The 16,160-nt window shown below is 40.9% G+C and overlaps 1 protein-coding gene across 1 annotated transcript in view; it reads left to right on the plus strand.

Moving 5' to 3' along the window:
- The window catches only part of SENP1 (SUMO specific peptidase 1), a 49,621-nt gene extending 34,572 nt beyond the window's left edge, over nt 1-15,049 (plus strand). The window contains exons 14-18 of the mRNA XM_028144269.2: nt 9,425-9,628; nt 10,804-10,883; nt 11,760-11,844; nt 12,373-12,468; nt 13,499-15,049. Coding sequence (XP_028000070.2) covers nt 9,425-9,628; nt 10,804-10,883; nt 11,760-11,844; nt 12,373-12,468; nt 13,499-13,561 — 528 coding nt within the window. The 3' untranslated portion in view covers nt 13,562-15,049. The remainder of the gene's footprint in view (nt 1-9,424; nt 9,629-10,803; nt 10,884-11,759; nt 11,845-12,372; nt 12,469-13,498) is intronic.
- Nucleotides 15,050-16,160: the final 1,111 nt, after the last annotated feature.

The following is a 16,160-nucleotide window of genomic DNA, read 5'->3' on the forward strand; positions in this document are numbered from 1 at the left end:
GACTTTCCAAATAATAATAATATTGATTAACATCTATTGAGCATTTACCTCATGTAGGCACTATTCTAAGTGTTTTATGCTTTCTGCTCATGTAATGGCCACCACAACCCTTGGAGGTAGATACTATAATTTTATCATCTCTATTTTATAGATGAAGGAACAAAATATAGAAAGATTAAGAAACTTGTGGGGTTATATTGCTAGTGAATAGCAGAGCCAGGATTCAGACCCAAGTATATATTGTATCATACTGCCTCAGAATCTTAAATTGGATCCTGTTTTAGGATTAGATATATGGAGGTTGAGAGCCATATGTCATGCCCAGCATGTTAATTTTTTTCTGAAGCCAGCTGGACTGGCCCTTTTCTCTTTGCCACTGTGAATTTATAAGATACAAATTTTCATCACTTTCTGAATAATATCTTTGACCAAGAATAGTAAGGAACGTATGGTTTGATATTGCTTTAGGGGCTTTAGTGGAAACCACCTTTGTTTCTTTTTTTAAAAAAAATAATATTTTTTATTGATTTCAGAGAGGAAGGGAGTGGGAGAGATAGAAACATCAGTGATGAGAGAGAATCATTGATCACGCTTTCTACATGCCCCTTAATGGGAATTGAGCCTGCAACCTGGGCATGTGCCCTGATCAGGAATGGAATCAGTGACCTTTTGGTTCATGGGTTGATGCTCAACCACTGAGCCACATGGGCCAGGCCACCCTTGCTTCTTTGGCTCAAAATAGTGATATTAGAACATTGGGTCAAATACAGAAGAAAAAAAAAAGGCTTACCAAATCAAAAGGCAAAATGAAAATCAAGGACAGTCAAAAGTATCCACCAATTAAGTGTTTTTGATTTGGAGTCATTAGTCTGTGGTCTCTTACCATTTTTTGCCTGCCAGTGCTAAGTGGGAAGGGGTCAGTTATTCTACAGGAATGTAACCTGTTTGTTGTAGATTATGCAAAACCTTCTAGGGGGCAGCAATGAGTAGGCTATGAGCTGAGTTCTTGCTGTTTACTATGGCGGTTACCTCAGTGAGATCCCTTACAGAGGCAGCATTTACCAGGACATATTTTCCATTCCCCGGTCCCCTCAGAGGCTGGATTTTTAGCAAGCAAAGTTAATGGAAATTACATTATTTAGAAGAGATGAGGGGAAGGAAAGATTCTTTGTCTACTTTATCTCTGTCAAGCCTAGCCATAACTTGTAGGGAATACTTGTCTTCTGAGTTCAGAATAATGGTAACCTTGAAAGCAGGTGCCAAGTCACATGTCCATGATGATGATGAGAACCATTTTAAAAAGCACCATTTTTAAAGTACCTTACTTCTCAGGTTTTCAAAGTTATTGCCTGTTAGAAATTAACATTCTGATGGGGAATTACTAGGTTTTCTTAAGTATTAGTATTCATTTAAAAACTAGAGGCCTAGAGCATGAAATTCGTGCACTGGTGGGGGCCTGTGCCTTCTCACAGTCCAGGAGCCAGTCCGGGAGCCCCGCAATTGATCACGCCAAAGAGGTAGGCCCTGCCCACCCAGCTGGGCTCCGCGATGGATCGCCCCCACAGAGGGAGGCCCAGGCTACCTTCTGCAGCACCAATGGCCAGGTAGCCTGGGCCTCCCTCTTTGGGGCGATCGTGGAGCCCCCCGACTTATCGACTGCCCCGCCGGTGGGTGGCCTGGGCCTCCCTCTGCAGGGCGATCATAGGGCGATGGCAGGGCCCCCGACCAATCTCATTGCACCTGTCTTGGCTGGCCTGGCGCCAGTGCGTGTCATTGCTTGGTCGTCCGGAAGGTCATCTGGATGGTCATTCTGCTGTTTGGTCATTCAGTCAATTTGCATATTATGCTTTATTATTATAGATACTTAATTCAGTTGTGAACTCTCAGTCTTCTTTTGCAAGTAATTTGTCCTCTCTTCAATCCTATACTTCTTCCCTCAAATAGATATTTTCATTAATAACCATTTCTTATTTTTTGTGTCTCCTGTCAGTTTTATAGGCTGCATTAAGACTTTCTCCAAAATAAGGTGACTGACAAATTATTCTTACCATTTTTTTAGACAAGGAATGTAAGATCCTGGAAGTGAAATGGAACAGATTTAGTTTATAAGGAAAATAAAATCCAGAAGTTTTATATTTGGGGTATGTGTAGAAAACCATTAGGCTACCCTTTCTCTGGTCTTTTTCCTAAAAGAAGAGTAGGCCACAGTGCCTTTCATACAGTAGGCTTTTAACTATGTTTTTATGAACAAATTTTTATTGTAAATAGTTAAATTCCTGTGTAGTTTCAAGGACTAATGATTGACAGGATTGACATTTTACCTTACTATTAAGAAAATGAAACTTCTCAAAAATGGAATGTGGGAACTGGCTGTCTTGTAAAGAATAGGAAAGGAAGGCTGGTAACATCAGGGACATTGTAGATGGGGGTGTCCCTACTGGGTCTAGTGATTAGTTATTAATAGAAATATCTAATCAAGGGAAGGAGGAAAGGTTATAGAGAGGAGGAATTAGTTGCAAAAGTAAATTGAAAGTCACAAACAAATGGAAATATTTTAAAATGGGTAACAATACTAGAAATTATTAATTTGTGGAGATTTAATTGGATAACTTCTGGAATCCAACTCTAAGATTCTAGGTTAGTGATCCTGAGGAGAGGACTGCTTTGAGCTTTGTGTTTCTCTTTATGGTCTGATAATTGTGCTGCTTAAAAGGTTTCAGAATTGTTTAATAATGCATCACATAAACTTAGAAATACATGGAAAGTATTTAGGCATGCAAGTGAATGGATCTGACTTCTGCTTCTGGTCATGATGGAATAAAACAGATAAGATTTGCCCTTTCAATTTACCTACAAAACCAGACAAAACATGAAACAACAATTTTAAGACATTGGGTAATAGTGATCCCTGAGAGAAAGTAAATGAAAGGGATGAGCCTATGCTTTACCCAGGTTATACTTTTTTATTTTTGGGGGTTTTTGTTTGTTTGTTTGTTTTGTTAATCTTCACCTGAAGATATTTTTCCTCCTTCCTTCCTTCCTTCCTTCCTTCCTTCCTTCCTTCCTTCCTTCCTTCCTTCCTTCCTTCCTTCCTTCTTTTTTTTTTTAGAAAGTGGAAAGGAAGGGGAGAGGCAGAGAGAGAGAGAAACATCAATGTGAGAGAGACACATCGATTGGTTGCCTCCTGCAGATGCCCTGGCTGGGGCTGGGATGGAGCCTGCAACTGAGATACGTATCCTTAACTGGGAATCGAACCCAGGACCCTTCAGTCCGCAGGCCGATGCTCTATCCACTGAGCCAAACCGGCTAGGGCAAGGTTATACTTTTTTAGAATTTATCACCTTTTAAGCAGCACAATTATGTACTATAAGAAATATTAAAGGATTCATCAGGCAGGAAAGGAAAACATGAGGTGGAAATTTCAATCTACACAAAGGAATAAAGAACAGTGGAAATGCTCTCACTTTTTAATATCTCTAAAATACAATTGATTAGTTAAAGCAGAAATAAAACAAGGTACTATGGGGTTTATAACATGTTGAGGTTGTTTCCAAAATGTAAAAGCATTAGACTGTTGGATATCGTATTTCTAACTTTACTGGCTGGGGAAAGGCCATGAGGAAAAGACTCAACAAATACGGGGAATGAGGGAGTACAGGAGGAATTAAGGTAGACTCTACATAGCAGACTGTGACTTCATGAATGACATAGCTAAACAGCAGACTAATTGCCTATTTTGTTAAGTCTCATTTCTGAAAGCAAAGAGATGTCTTATCTATTCAGCATCACAGTAGCCTTGTGTATAAAGTATTTTTTCTTGATTAATAGTGGAGAAGTAAGAAGACTTTATGAGGGATGTATATCAAGGTCACTTGATTTTTATTGCAGAATCAGGATCTAGAATCAGAGCACTTAATTCTTTGTCTAGCATTCTGACTTTCAGAACAAAAATCTTTGATGGAAATGGGGAATTGGTAGTTTTCATAGCTTTCTGTTTCCAAGGAGGAATTAAATTTAAGTGATGCTCAGTAAAGGGAGGAAATAGCTTGCAAAACATTAAGTCCAACTAGATTAACCTAGCACAGGGAATAAATTTTCCCCAGGGAATAAAAATTGATTGCTTAAGAAGGGGAAAATCTAGGCAAAATGAGATAAATTGGTTAAGGGAATCTGATAGGTCTACCATATGCTATGCACTCTTACATGTGGAATAAAATGATCAGAATGGAAGTTTTAGTGTTTCTAACATGAGTCATTGGTAGATTCAATCATTATAGTTTACTTCTTTAAAGTGTTTCTTAATAGAATTAGTCCTTTTAATTAACCAAGGACTTATGTGGGATAACACGGAGAATTGTAATTACAGTTATCATGACTCCATAAAAATTGGTATTGCCTACCTTTCTCTATAACTTTAATAAGTAATTATAATAATTTGTTGCTTAAATTTCCATGTGAGAAAAAAATGGGACACATGTTCACAATGAGGGATGCAATACACAGAACTTTACCTGAAGTCTGCCTTTTTGGTTTTAATAATATTATTAGGTTAAATCTTAGACGTGAATGACCTTCTGACTCATGATATTCAGGTGCTGCTGCTTGGTTAGTCTTTTGGGCTTTGTGGTTGCCTAGGATAGGTTTAATTTAAAAATCAGAATAGTCCCAGGCCCCTGTTGCTCAGTCATTAGAGCATCGGCCTGCACACTGAAGGGTTGAAGGTTTGAATCCTAGTCAAGGGCAAGTAACTGAATTGCAGGTCAATCCCCAGCCCCCAGTCGGGGTGTTTGTGGCAGGCAACCAATTGATATATCTGTCTTGCATCTATGTTTCTCTCTCTCCCCTCCCTCCCAACTCTTGTGTGTGTGTGTGTGTGTGTGTGTGTGTGTGTGTGTGTGTATTTTATTTATTTATTTTATTGATTTCAGAGAGGAAGTGAGAGAATAAGAGAGAAAGAGAGAGAGAGAGAGAAACATCAGTGAGAGAGAATCATTGATCAGCTGCCTCCTGCACACCCCCTACTGGGGATTGAGCCCACAACTCAAGCATGTGCCCTTGGCCAGAATCAAACCCAGGACCCTTTGGTCTGCAGGCCAATGCTCTATCCACTAAGCCAGTGGTCGGCAAACTGCGGCTCGTGAGCCACATGCGGCTCTTTGGCCCCTTGAGTGTGGCTCTTCCACAAAATACCACATGCGGGTGCGCACATACAGTGCGATTGAAACTTCGTGGCCCATGTGCAGAAGTCGGTTTTCGGCTCTCAAAAGAAATTTCAATCATTGTACTGTTGATATTTGGCTCGGTTGACTAATGAATTTGCCGACCACTGCACTAAGCCAAACCAGCTAGGGCCCTCCCTCCCAACTTTTTAAAAATCAATGGAAAAAATAACCTTGGATGAGGATTAATCCTATCTAATAAAGAGGAAGTATGCTAATTGACCGTCACACCCTCACAAATATGCGGCACCCACAGCCAATAAGGAGGGAATATGCTAATTGACTGCCACGCCCTCAAAGATGGCAGCGCCCACAGCCACAAGATGGCAGCGCCCAGTCCCCTCAGCCCCGCTGGGCCCGCCGCCAGGTGGGTCCAGCCGCTCGCGCACCTGCCTCAGGAGTCCCCCAGTCCCCTCAGCCCCCCAGCCGCCCAGGGCCAGCCCAAGGCACAGGCAAGCCTCGGATGGCGGCTGCCCAGCCACCCAGGGTCATCCGAGGCTTGCGCTGCCGGCAGTGGCAGCAACAGAGGTGTGATGGGGGCGTCGCCTTCCCTCAGGGGAGGGATACCTGCCCCCTCGCATCCCGCCCCTGAGGGCTCCCAGACTGTGAGAGGGGGCAGGCTGGGCTGAGGGACACTCCCCCCCTCCCCCAGTGCATGAGTTTTCATGCACAGGGCCTCTAGTAAAAAAATAAAATAAAAATTAGGATGGGAAGACCAAGGTGAAAAATCTAGGAGAGGTAAAGTATGAAAAACAGCTTTGTTTCCCATAAAAGTTATCTTGATCTCTGCTCAGGAACACTGTCATGCCTGGAATTTTTAGAACATTTTTTTCCTAAGCCAATTTGAGGGTTTCAGACTGTATCATTGGGAAGGGTTAAAAGTCAAGGTTTTACTGTTAGTGAGATGTTTTACTTCTAAAGGCATGAGAAAACAATAGCTTGGCTAGTTTAGTGGGCAAAAAGGAAGATACAAATAGCAGTGGCCATTTATGTCATTGTGGTAACATACAGGAAAAGGTTGAGTCCTTAGTTTGAAAACATTGTAGGCTTTTCTTTTAAAGAGAAGTTTTTTTTCAGCTTTAGCCTGGCTACTCTTCAAATAAAATCACAAAGGAATAAGACACTATAAACAACCATCCCACCCCCAAACAGGACTGCATAGACAAGCAGGCGCTCATGGCCAAGGCTGTGAAGGCAGCAGGAAGGGCAGCTTCATAGGCACCAGGATCCACAGCGAGCAGAGGCAAGTGTGGGTCCCAAAAAGAGTGACAAGTGGACTAACACTGGCTGTCGTCCTCAGATGTTGATATATTGGCAAGACAAACAGTAGGCGCAGGGCTGATTTGCTACTTTTAGCCCCTTATTTCAAAGGCAATTGAAGATGTTCTGGAGCTAAGAGAGTCTTGTGTGTAGAAAGGCTCTCTCCATGGGAGGGGAGGGACCCTTGTCTTCACAAAATATAAGCAAATACTCTGACCATCACTGCTTCTTTTTCATCTTAAGTACTATGATCCCTTCTCTCATTTCTTTCTCCTTCATCTTCATCTCTCCTCTGTGAGATGACATGTAGGATTCTTTTTGTTCTCTAATTCCTAGCTTGTGTTTTTTTTGGTATGATTGTGTCTTGGCTGAACTATGGCAATTTTCCTCATTTGGACAGAGTAATAGCTGAAAACCAAGGAGAGAAACTTGAATCTAAATTCTGCCTCAGATGTCAGATTATACATTCTCAGCTAATGGGAGGGAACATCAAGGCCACCACACTCCCTCCTACTGGGATATAAGAGAATGAAAAAGAACCCACATCACTTCTTAGAGCTAATTAATAAGCTGACTTTGGAGGAGGCAATTTCCCTCTCAGTGGAGAAATGTTAGTTGGAGGCAGAGCTAAAGCAATGGAAGAGGAATTCTTAAAGGAAACAGATAGTGTTAGGTATCCTGATTACTAGGTCTTTGTTTCTGTTTGGAGAGGTTGGTCTATAGTCTACTCTTTCAAAAGAAACACACACACAAAAAAAACCCCAAACAACTCAGGCAGTGTAAGTCCAGCTAAACTTCATTGGTCTGTAGCATTCTTTCCTCCTAAAAATTAGGATAGTCATGTGTAGCTTGACATTCATTTATGTCATCCTTTTTTACTTCAGGGTAATTATCCCAAAGTTCATAATTATGGGCACCTGGGGAAGAAATATCTCCATGGCTTTCATTTGCTTGGCTGTCCTTATCTCTGCCTGATTCCTTCCACCTTTCCCTTGAGTCATTGCCTCAAATATATAACTTGCCTGCCCCATAGAGGTTGGCTTACAGTGACTGGCAGGTCATCTGCCTATTCACGTTACCCCTTAGACTGAAGATTTAGTGTTGTAACATGGCTAATATTGTGGGGTGGGTAGAATGCCAGAGGAATCAGTCTCTTCTTGCTGGTTTTCTCTCATTAGATAATGTAGTTAATAGCCTAATTACAGCCTAATCTCTGCTTGCTGGGCAGACCCTCCTGTATTCCTGGCTGCCTTCATTCCTACAAGCATCATTAGCACCATTGTCCTTGGGGGCAGAGTTATATAGGAAATCTAGATTGAGAAAGCTATAATCCTAATTGTGTCTCGATTCATTATCATTATTTAAAATAACTGAGTTCCAGTTATCTATTGGGAATCACACTAGATAGAGAATTAGCTACAACCTAAGCTCTCTGGGCCTGCTGGGCCCATTGCTCAGTCTTCAGAGATGTAGGCAGAACAGTGTCTTTCTTCAACCCTAGTCATCCCCTCTCCCCCCTGCCCAAGTTCTGCCTCATGGCAAGTGTGGTTTCCCTGCAGCTGCCTAGGCATCCTCATCTATAGGCCCTTTCTCTAGTCCAGACCATGCTCTGGTGTGTTCCTGGCAGTGGTCCCTGCTGCCTGCCCGGTATGTAGGTGCCTACTGTTGGGCAGTAGCTCATTGCTCTGGCATCCTAATGTGTAAATATTTGTCAAAGGACTGGGGCATTTTCCCATTCCCCAAAAAGCATTCTGAAAAACATGCCTGTTTTCTTAGTCATATTTCCAAACTGTGGATCAGTTAGCCCATTCATTCCTTGCAGTTGACAGACACTGGCCTGGCCTCATCTGACCACATAAAGTAAGTATGCAGTAACTTCCGGCCCAGTAACTTTCAAGCTTTAGTACCAAGGAGTCCTGGACCTCAAGGAACCATAGACAACATAGTCACAATTAGAGAACACATTGCTTCATTAATAGAAAGAATCACATATTTCCTGTTCAAGCATTTTAATTTCTTTCATTCATACTTGACAGTGAAGGCATAAATGGAGTCAACAAAAATTAAAAAGCTAACCAACCATACAGATACTGGGGAGAACTTTACTCTTTGTGTGTAACTTTACTTCCAGGTCTCATGTTATATTGGTTTTTATACTATATTCAAGTGTGCCTCTATAAAAGGTAACATTGCTGAACTACTGTCAGTTTATAAGTGTTTTGTCCAGTATAATTGATGATTTATCCTGTTATCCAGGTCTGCTTGAAACCAAAATAATTTGTCTCTGCAAGCTAGCTTAAAGGCTAAAAGACAATCTTTAGCATTGAACCAAAGTTTTCTATCTTTGTGTAAAACCAGGTGACCCACATATAAGAACTGAACTGTTGGTCTTAGCCTTGTTAACAGATTTGACCCAATCCTGTCTTCTGGCCAGCATCTGCCCATATGTATCCCCAACTCCATCCTATATAATAAAGTTGTAATATGCAAATGGTCGTTACACCGTGAAGCATAACAACTGACTGTGTAACGACCAGATCACACTGAGCTACAGGAGGGGGCAGGGCAGCAAGCTATGAGGGGGGGCAGAGGAGAGGGGGGCGGGGGGGGGGCTACAGGAGGGCAGGGCAGCAAGCGGAGAGCTACTGGAGGGCAGCAGTGAGCTACTGGTGAGCTACTGGCGCACGGATTCGTGTGCAGGGCTAATAGTTATATATATAATCTCAGCTTTTTGTTTTCACTGTTTATAACCACCTCACTGTTTATAGCCTCCCTTCTAGTCAGAATTCGATATAGGGCCATAAGGCTGTTGCATGTGAAAGTCTTAATTGAATTAATTAGGAAACAATAGCATATGTTGTACAATACAACTGCTTTTCCTTCATATAACAATTATTATGAAAGGCCTGATACATATAATACATACATATATTTTCTTCCCACAGATCATCAATTTCTACATGAATATGCTGATGGAGCGAAGTAAAGAGAAGGGATTGCCAAGTGTACATGCATTTAATACCTTTTTTTTTACTAAGTTAAAAACAGCTGGTTACCAGGCTGTGAAACGCTGGACAAAGAAAGTGGATGTATTTTCTGTTGACATTCTTTTGGTGCCCATTCACCTGGGAGTGCACTGGTGTCTTGCTGTGAGTATCCACTTGTTTTTGGTAAAATTTTAAAGGAATTTACATAATTATAGAATACACAGAAAATAGTGAGTATTAGTTCTATGTCTTCACTGGATGATTGAGAGAACAGTAGTATTTAGTTGGCTAGAAACTGGATAGATCAATGAACTTTCTGTCAAGAGTGAGAGATACTTAGACTTTGAAGAAAGCTGTGGAATTTCCTTTTCTGGAAATACTTAAAAAGGAATTATAAGTCTAAGCAGCCTCAAGGCAAAAGCATGGGGAGAAAAAGTGACTTTTTAAACTTTTACACTTTCATCCTCTTTATTATGCAGAGCAATCCAGTAATTTCTCCACTGCATCTGTCTTTTTCAGGCTCTGTCCCATCTTTTAAAAGCTACATGTGTCTTTAAGGTATTTTCCTAAACAAAAAGAATTCCTTCTTATAGAGGGATTCCTGCAGAGGAATTTTTTTTTTTTTTTTTTTTTTTTTAGTTTAATCCTTTATTTCCTTCACTTGTACTTAGATCATGCTTGACAATTTCGGAACTCTTTTTAAGTATATCAATAAACTACAAGGCAAGAGAATCAAAATAAAATTTAGCTCAATTTATCAAAACCTGTATAAAAAGTGACTTCATAATAATGCTGCCAATTCAGATCCCGTGGCTATTATTTTCTGCCTAATCATGACTTGGCCTTGCATACTTGGTAATTGAATTTTTTTATGACTCTGAGAAAATGGTTTAGCATATTAATGAAAGTATAAGAGTTATTTCACAGTCTTTTTTTGAATTACATTTTAAAAACATAAAGCCAAAGGAAATTCTCCAGGTAAAGAAATGACATCCATAATCTATTATCATCTTTCTGAAACTGTGGAAATGACCTCAGTGAACTTACATTCTCTGAAGAACATGTTGTGTCTTCACTGTTGCCCACATTGTGGATGAGGACACTGAATACAGAAAAAGGTTTTAGGGCAATTAATGGGGTCAGCAGTTGATCAGCCCCCACTGTAGTTCTGTATTCTTGTGTCTTCTGCAGATTAAGCATGGTGTGATGCACAGTATCAATCATACTTATTATGATTTCACAGGAAATCTGGCAAAAAGTTCCAGGGAAGGGAAAAGCTAAGAAACCAGTCTTCTTCACTTTATAAACACAGATTTTTTTATTTTTTTTATTCCTAGGTTGTAGACTTTAGAAAGAAGAATATTACCTATTACGACTCTATGGGTGGGATAAACAACGAAGCCTGCAGGATCCTTTTGTAAGTAAGGAGTTGAGGACGGAAGAGTCTGGTGTCAGTCTTCCAGCTATTGAACTCAGTTATTTTATACCCTTAGTGAATTAATTAATAAAGGAAATTCTCATATTAAGTAAGAATGGATATTTTACATCTAAGTAAAGTTTAATAATGTACTAATACCAAATGCATGCTCTAATGGGGACAATTACTGTCCTAGTGCACTAAAATATAGAGTGGGTATGTACATATAGATACAGAAACTATTTAGAAATCATCTAATCCAACCTCCTTTTAGATGAAGATACCAAACCCACAGAGTAATTTTTATTTGCCCAGGTCCTACTAGATAGTGGCTTAACGGGGAACCAGAATGCAAATCTGTTTATACCCTATCTGTTTCTCTTTCCAAAATGCTTATTCCTCCCTGTACCACTCTGGTAGATAGATTCCAGAATGGTGAACAGAACGCTCCACATGAGGTGTATACTCAACAGATTGTTGGCTTGGATTGAATTTTTGCACAGGAGACTCAAGACTAAAAATAATAAATAGTTTGATATTGCTAGAGAAACATTCTTCTTCCATTAGATTGAATTTTAAAGGACCATATAAATCAAGGAAACGAATCAAAACTCGTTCCTCAGGAGGAATAGTAGATAGAAGGAACCTGGGTATCAGAGAAGCATCATGTTTCTCTTGGGTTGACAGGGTAGGCATGAATTGTGGGAGTCCCAAAGGAGGCTTAGCAGTGTAAAGATACCCCACCCAACATTATATACTGTTTTTCTCAGAAGCATATATGAAAACTCTTCCTAAGGATTGTCTGCTCCATTCTTTGGGTGGCAACGGTCATTCATGTTCTCCACAGCTCATCTCATTCTCTCCCAATACCTTTAGGCAATACCTAAAGCAGGAGAGTATTGACAAGAAAAGGAAAGAGTTTGACACCAATGGCTGGCAGCTCTTCAGCAAGAAAAGCCAGGTACATATGATCTTGATGAGATAAAAGTTCCTGACATGAGAGTGGTTGGGAAGGAAAGGGTATTACTCTTTGATTCCCAGGGACCTTCTTAGTGTCTGTCCTGACTTCAGCTTGGTTGTTTTGTTCCTTGGGGAAAATAGAGAAAGCTATTTGTGGGAAAACTTGGTAATGTGTTTCTTATTTGGAGCTAGTTTTTCTAAATGCCCAGCTATTTTGCTAAGCTTTTCACTCCTGTAAGATGTGTTTGCCGATTGTTTGGCCCTACTGGAGGGACCAGTTTTTACACCCTTAGGTGCCATGGAAGTCTGATATAGTTTCCTCTGTGGTTAATATGAAGTCCACAGGCCTAACTGAGAAGCTCTATTTTTTTCTCTGAGCCTGTGTTGTTCTGAGTGGGGAACGAGGGATCATCTCTTCAAAATTCAGGGAAACCTGTAAAATGTATCTGCTTTGGTTCTTATTTATAGTCTAGCAAGAAGGAAGGAACCTTGGAAAGATGTTACCTTTTCATTGTTTTTGGTCTTTCAGGAAATTCCACAGCAGATGAATGGAAGTGATTGTGGGATGTTTGCCTGCAAATATGCTGACTGCATTACCAAAGACAGACCAATCAACTTCACACAGGTGAGCTGAGGCCTCGGGGGGGAAGAGAGCTCTCTGTCCACCCTGTTGCCAGGTGCCCGCTAGGTGTTTTTTTCTCTACTTGCTCTGCTTAGGGGGCTCTGCTTTGGCCTGTAGCTTATAACACAGGTGGTTACTGCCTGCCACATCATAAAACAAAGAAGAAGAATAATAGATCACATCCTGGGTTCCCATATATCACATATTGAAGTCAAAGAATCCTGGGCAAAAGCAGAGCCTTCTTCTCTGCCCATCTCCCCCACCTACTTCAAAGCCTGTAAAAAACAGAGAACTGGGACCAGAGCACATTTTCTTCAGTTTCTCTATACTTTGTTAGCACTCAAGTTTTGCTAACCTAAACTAACTTTTTACTTCTGTTTGAATTAATAGCTTTACTGGATTTTTCCATTATAGTCCTTGACTCTTGCAGTTCCCATAACTCTTCCTCTAAAAAGTGACTTCTAGATTTTCAGGCCTCAGTTCTTACATCCTCAAGATTTCAATGTAGAGGACTTGATAGACATTCTCAGAATTCTAGAGACATTTAGGTATAGCTGGGGGATACCTGGCAATGCCCAATAAAACTTCTAAGGACACCACAATGGAAAATAGCAGTGGATGCCTGGTCGGTGTGACTCAGTGGTTGAGTATCGACATCTGTACCAGGAGATCATGGTTCACTTCCATGTTAGGGCACATGCCTAGGTTTCCGGTCCAGTCCCCAGTAGGGGGCGTGCAGGAGGCAGCTGATCAGTGATTCTCTCTCATCATTGATGTTTCTATCTCTCCCTTCCTCTCTGAAATCAATAAAAAAAATATATTAAAAAAAAAGAAAATAGCAGTAGAGATAGCAATAGGAAAAAGCAATGGAAAGGAAAAAGAATCACATGTAATCAAGAATGAGAAATTTGAAAGACCAAAAATGCAACTGAGACTATAGTTGAAAACCTCAAGGAGGAAAGGAATATGGGGAAAGGAGTGTTGGGTCGGGATTAAAGAAATGAAAATGAAGGGTGTCTCTGTGTCCCTACAGCAGCACATGCCGTACTTCCGGAAGCGGATGGTCTGGGAGATCCTCCACCGGAAGCTCTTGTGAGGACTGTCTCGGTGAGCAGGCGTGGACGTTGTGGGACCAGCTCTGCGTTGTCTACAGCCAGAGACCTTGGAAACAGCCACTCCCAACCCTCTGTTCTTGTAAAGCCCTTCATCCTGGACCAGGCCCTGGCGAGATGCATTCACAAGCACATCTGCCTTTCCTTTTGTATCTCAGATACTATTTTTGCAAAGAAACTTTGGTGCTGTGAAAGGGGTGAGGGACATCCCTAAGCTGAAGAGAGAGACTGCTTTTCACTTCTTCAGTTCTGCCATCTTGTTTTCAAAGGGCTCCAGCCTCCCTTGGTCCCTAATTAGGGTCTGAGAGAAGCTTGGAAAGACTCTTGGTTTCATATAAAACTCTTGTTGTTAGGCCTTACTAAGAGGTAGGAAAGGGCATGGACAAAAACATAGGGATAAAAACCACCAGCATATGCACGCACACATACATACACACATGGTTTTCAAGATGTTTCGTCAGGAAAGTGACTGTAAACTGGACTTGGGGGCACATGCCTAAGTCCCTCCTCTAGGACTTTTCCTATTTATATGCCCCGTTGTAAAATCTGTCTGCTTCTATACCAGGCTGTTCTATTTGTAGCTTCCTCCCTCCTGAGGCACAACATATGAGCCTGGGTGGACCCCAAAGTCCCAGGCAGTCCTTTTCTTAAAAGCAGGGGTTTGCATGTGCTCACAACACATGATACGGGGAAGACCCACCCAGGGAACGGTTAGTGGAGCAACAAGGCACCACTTTTACTGCCGCCTACTTCTGACCAAGAAGAAGGTCCTCAGTCTTTAGCATAAAATTCCAGCATTGGATGAATGCAAGTCTAGTTTGGTCTGTGGCTAGTTAGTTTAAATATGTTTCTAACCACAGAGAATTTAATATATATATATATATATATTTCACAGGGATATGCTTTTTTTTTTTTTTTAAGGCTGAATGTGTTCATCATTTTAGCCTGTAGATTTATTTCCATTTTCCAAATTTAGCTCCAGCACGCACAGATCCCAGCCCCTATGTGTAGGGTGTTTGTGGACTTCCTAACAGAATATTTTGAGACTTGGATAAACGTTGGCTTAGGGATAGAGGTTACAGAGGGAGGTGAGGTTTTTCAACTGGAAAATGGGTGGAATTTGGACTGGTCAACTTGAGATTGAAGAACTGCTATTCCTTTTGTTCTTTTTAGCACCACCCATCCCCTCTGAGAATTTCTCAGGCTAGATAGTGAAACGATCCAATGCCAGTGTCATTTTTGTACTTAAGTTCCAAAATAGGAACGTTTTATACTTTTTTCTGTATTGTAATAGGTAGTTTTGTATGAAATATTTTCTCCTCTTCCCTTGTACCTCATCCCTTCCAGCATTGTGCTTTCTCCCTAGGCTTATTTGAAAATTTTACTCTCTTTTATACCAAGCTTGTTTAGTACATTTTTCTATGTTTTACCACAGGTTACAATTTGAAAAGAAAACTATTTTTTTTTAAATATTCCATTGTTAACTGAATGTTACTGTTTCCACTCCAGCAACTAGATGTTCTACCCTTTTCATAACTGCCTGCCTTTTTTTTTTTTTTTTTTGGGGGGGGGGGGTCTACCTTTTGTTTGTTTTTCTTTTCTTCTTCTTTTATTTTTTTTTGGTGTTTTCTATAGGAAATAAATAGCTTCCTATATATGAGTTGCTGGGACCTTCCACATTCTCTTTTAGAAAACAATGACATGCAGCCTCTTTGCAGGACTCCTGAACATTGACTCTGGTACTTACGTGTTTAAGTGACAACTTGAAACATGGCAGTATGGTATAGATTTGGACTATGAATCAGAAGACCTGAGTTTTTCAGGCTCTCTCACTATTTCCGGGGGACTCGGAACAAGATAGTTTTCTGTATTTATTGTTTGTTTAGGTTACATCTGTTTTACCTTCCTCACAGACTTTTTGTACAGACCAAAGCAACAAATATTTATTGCCATGTATAGCAGAAAATGAAACGTGCAACAAAAGCACTATGAAAAATACATAAGATATTGTTGAGTCTGTCTGAACTTGGCCCCCTTTTCTGACCAATGCAGTTTTATACAGGTAGGAGTTAGTGATCCTGAGACCATCCTTCATGGTAGGAGTGAGCTGAGCTGAGACCTAGGTAGTAGCCTAGATGGCTCATTGGGACCTAAATGTAGACTGTTAGAGTGGGCTGTTCTTTCCAGAGGGCTCGCCAACAAGAGCAGGACCCACGTTTGGTAACTTACTTTTGCCTTCATCTGAGGGTGGGCTTTGATGACCAGGGGGGAAGAAAGACATTCCTGTATTTCATGGCCAAGGGCATGTTTCCAATATTTTGTTTAACCTTCTTTAAAGTAAATAAGCCTATTGCTTTTCTTTTCTCCTATTTTTCTCTTTTCCCTGGGCTCAGTGCTCATAGTCAACTACCTCCCCTAAAAAAGGAATATTTGAGGGATGATAAGCTCTAGGTGCCTTCAGCAGAAACCATAGCCCAGCGGTCACTCCTGGGCCCTGTACAGCGAAAGCCAGACCATTCCAGCCCATTTGAAATAACATGGTCTGAAACACAGAGGTTAGTTCCATCCCATTTGTCATCTGGG

Source organism: Eptesicus fuscus, chromosome 7 (genome assembly GCF_027574615.1).
Source record: "Eptesicus fuscus isolate TK198812 chromosome 7, DD_ASM_mEF_20220401, whole genome shotgun sequence".
NCBI classification, from domain to species: Eukaryota; Metazoa; Chordata; class Mammalia; order Chiroptera; family Vespertilionidae; genus Eptesicus; species Eptesicus fuscus.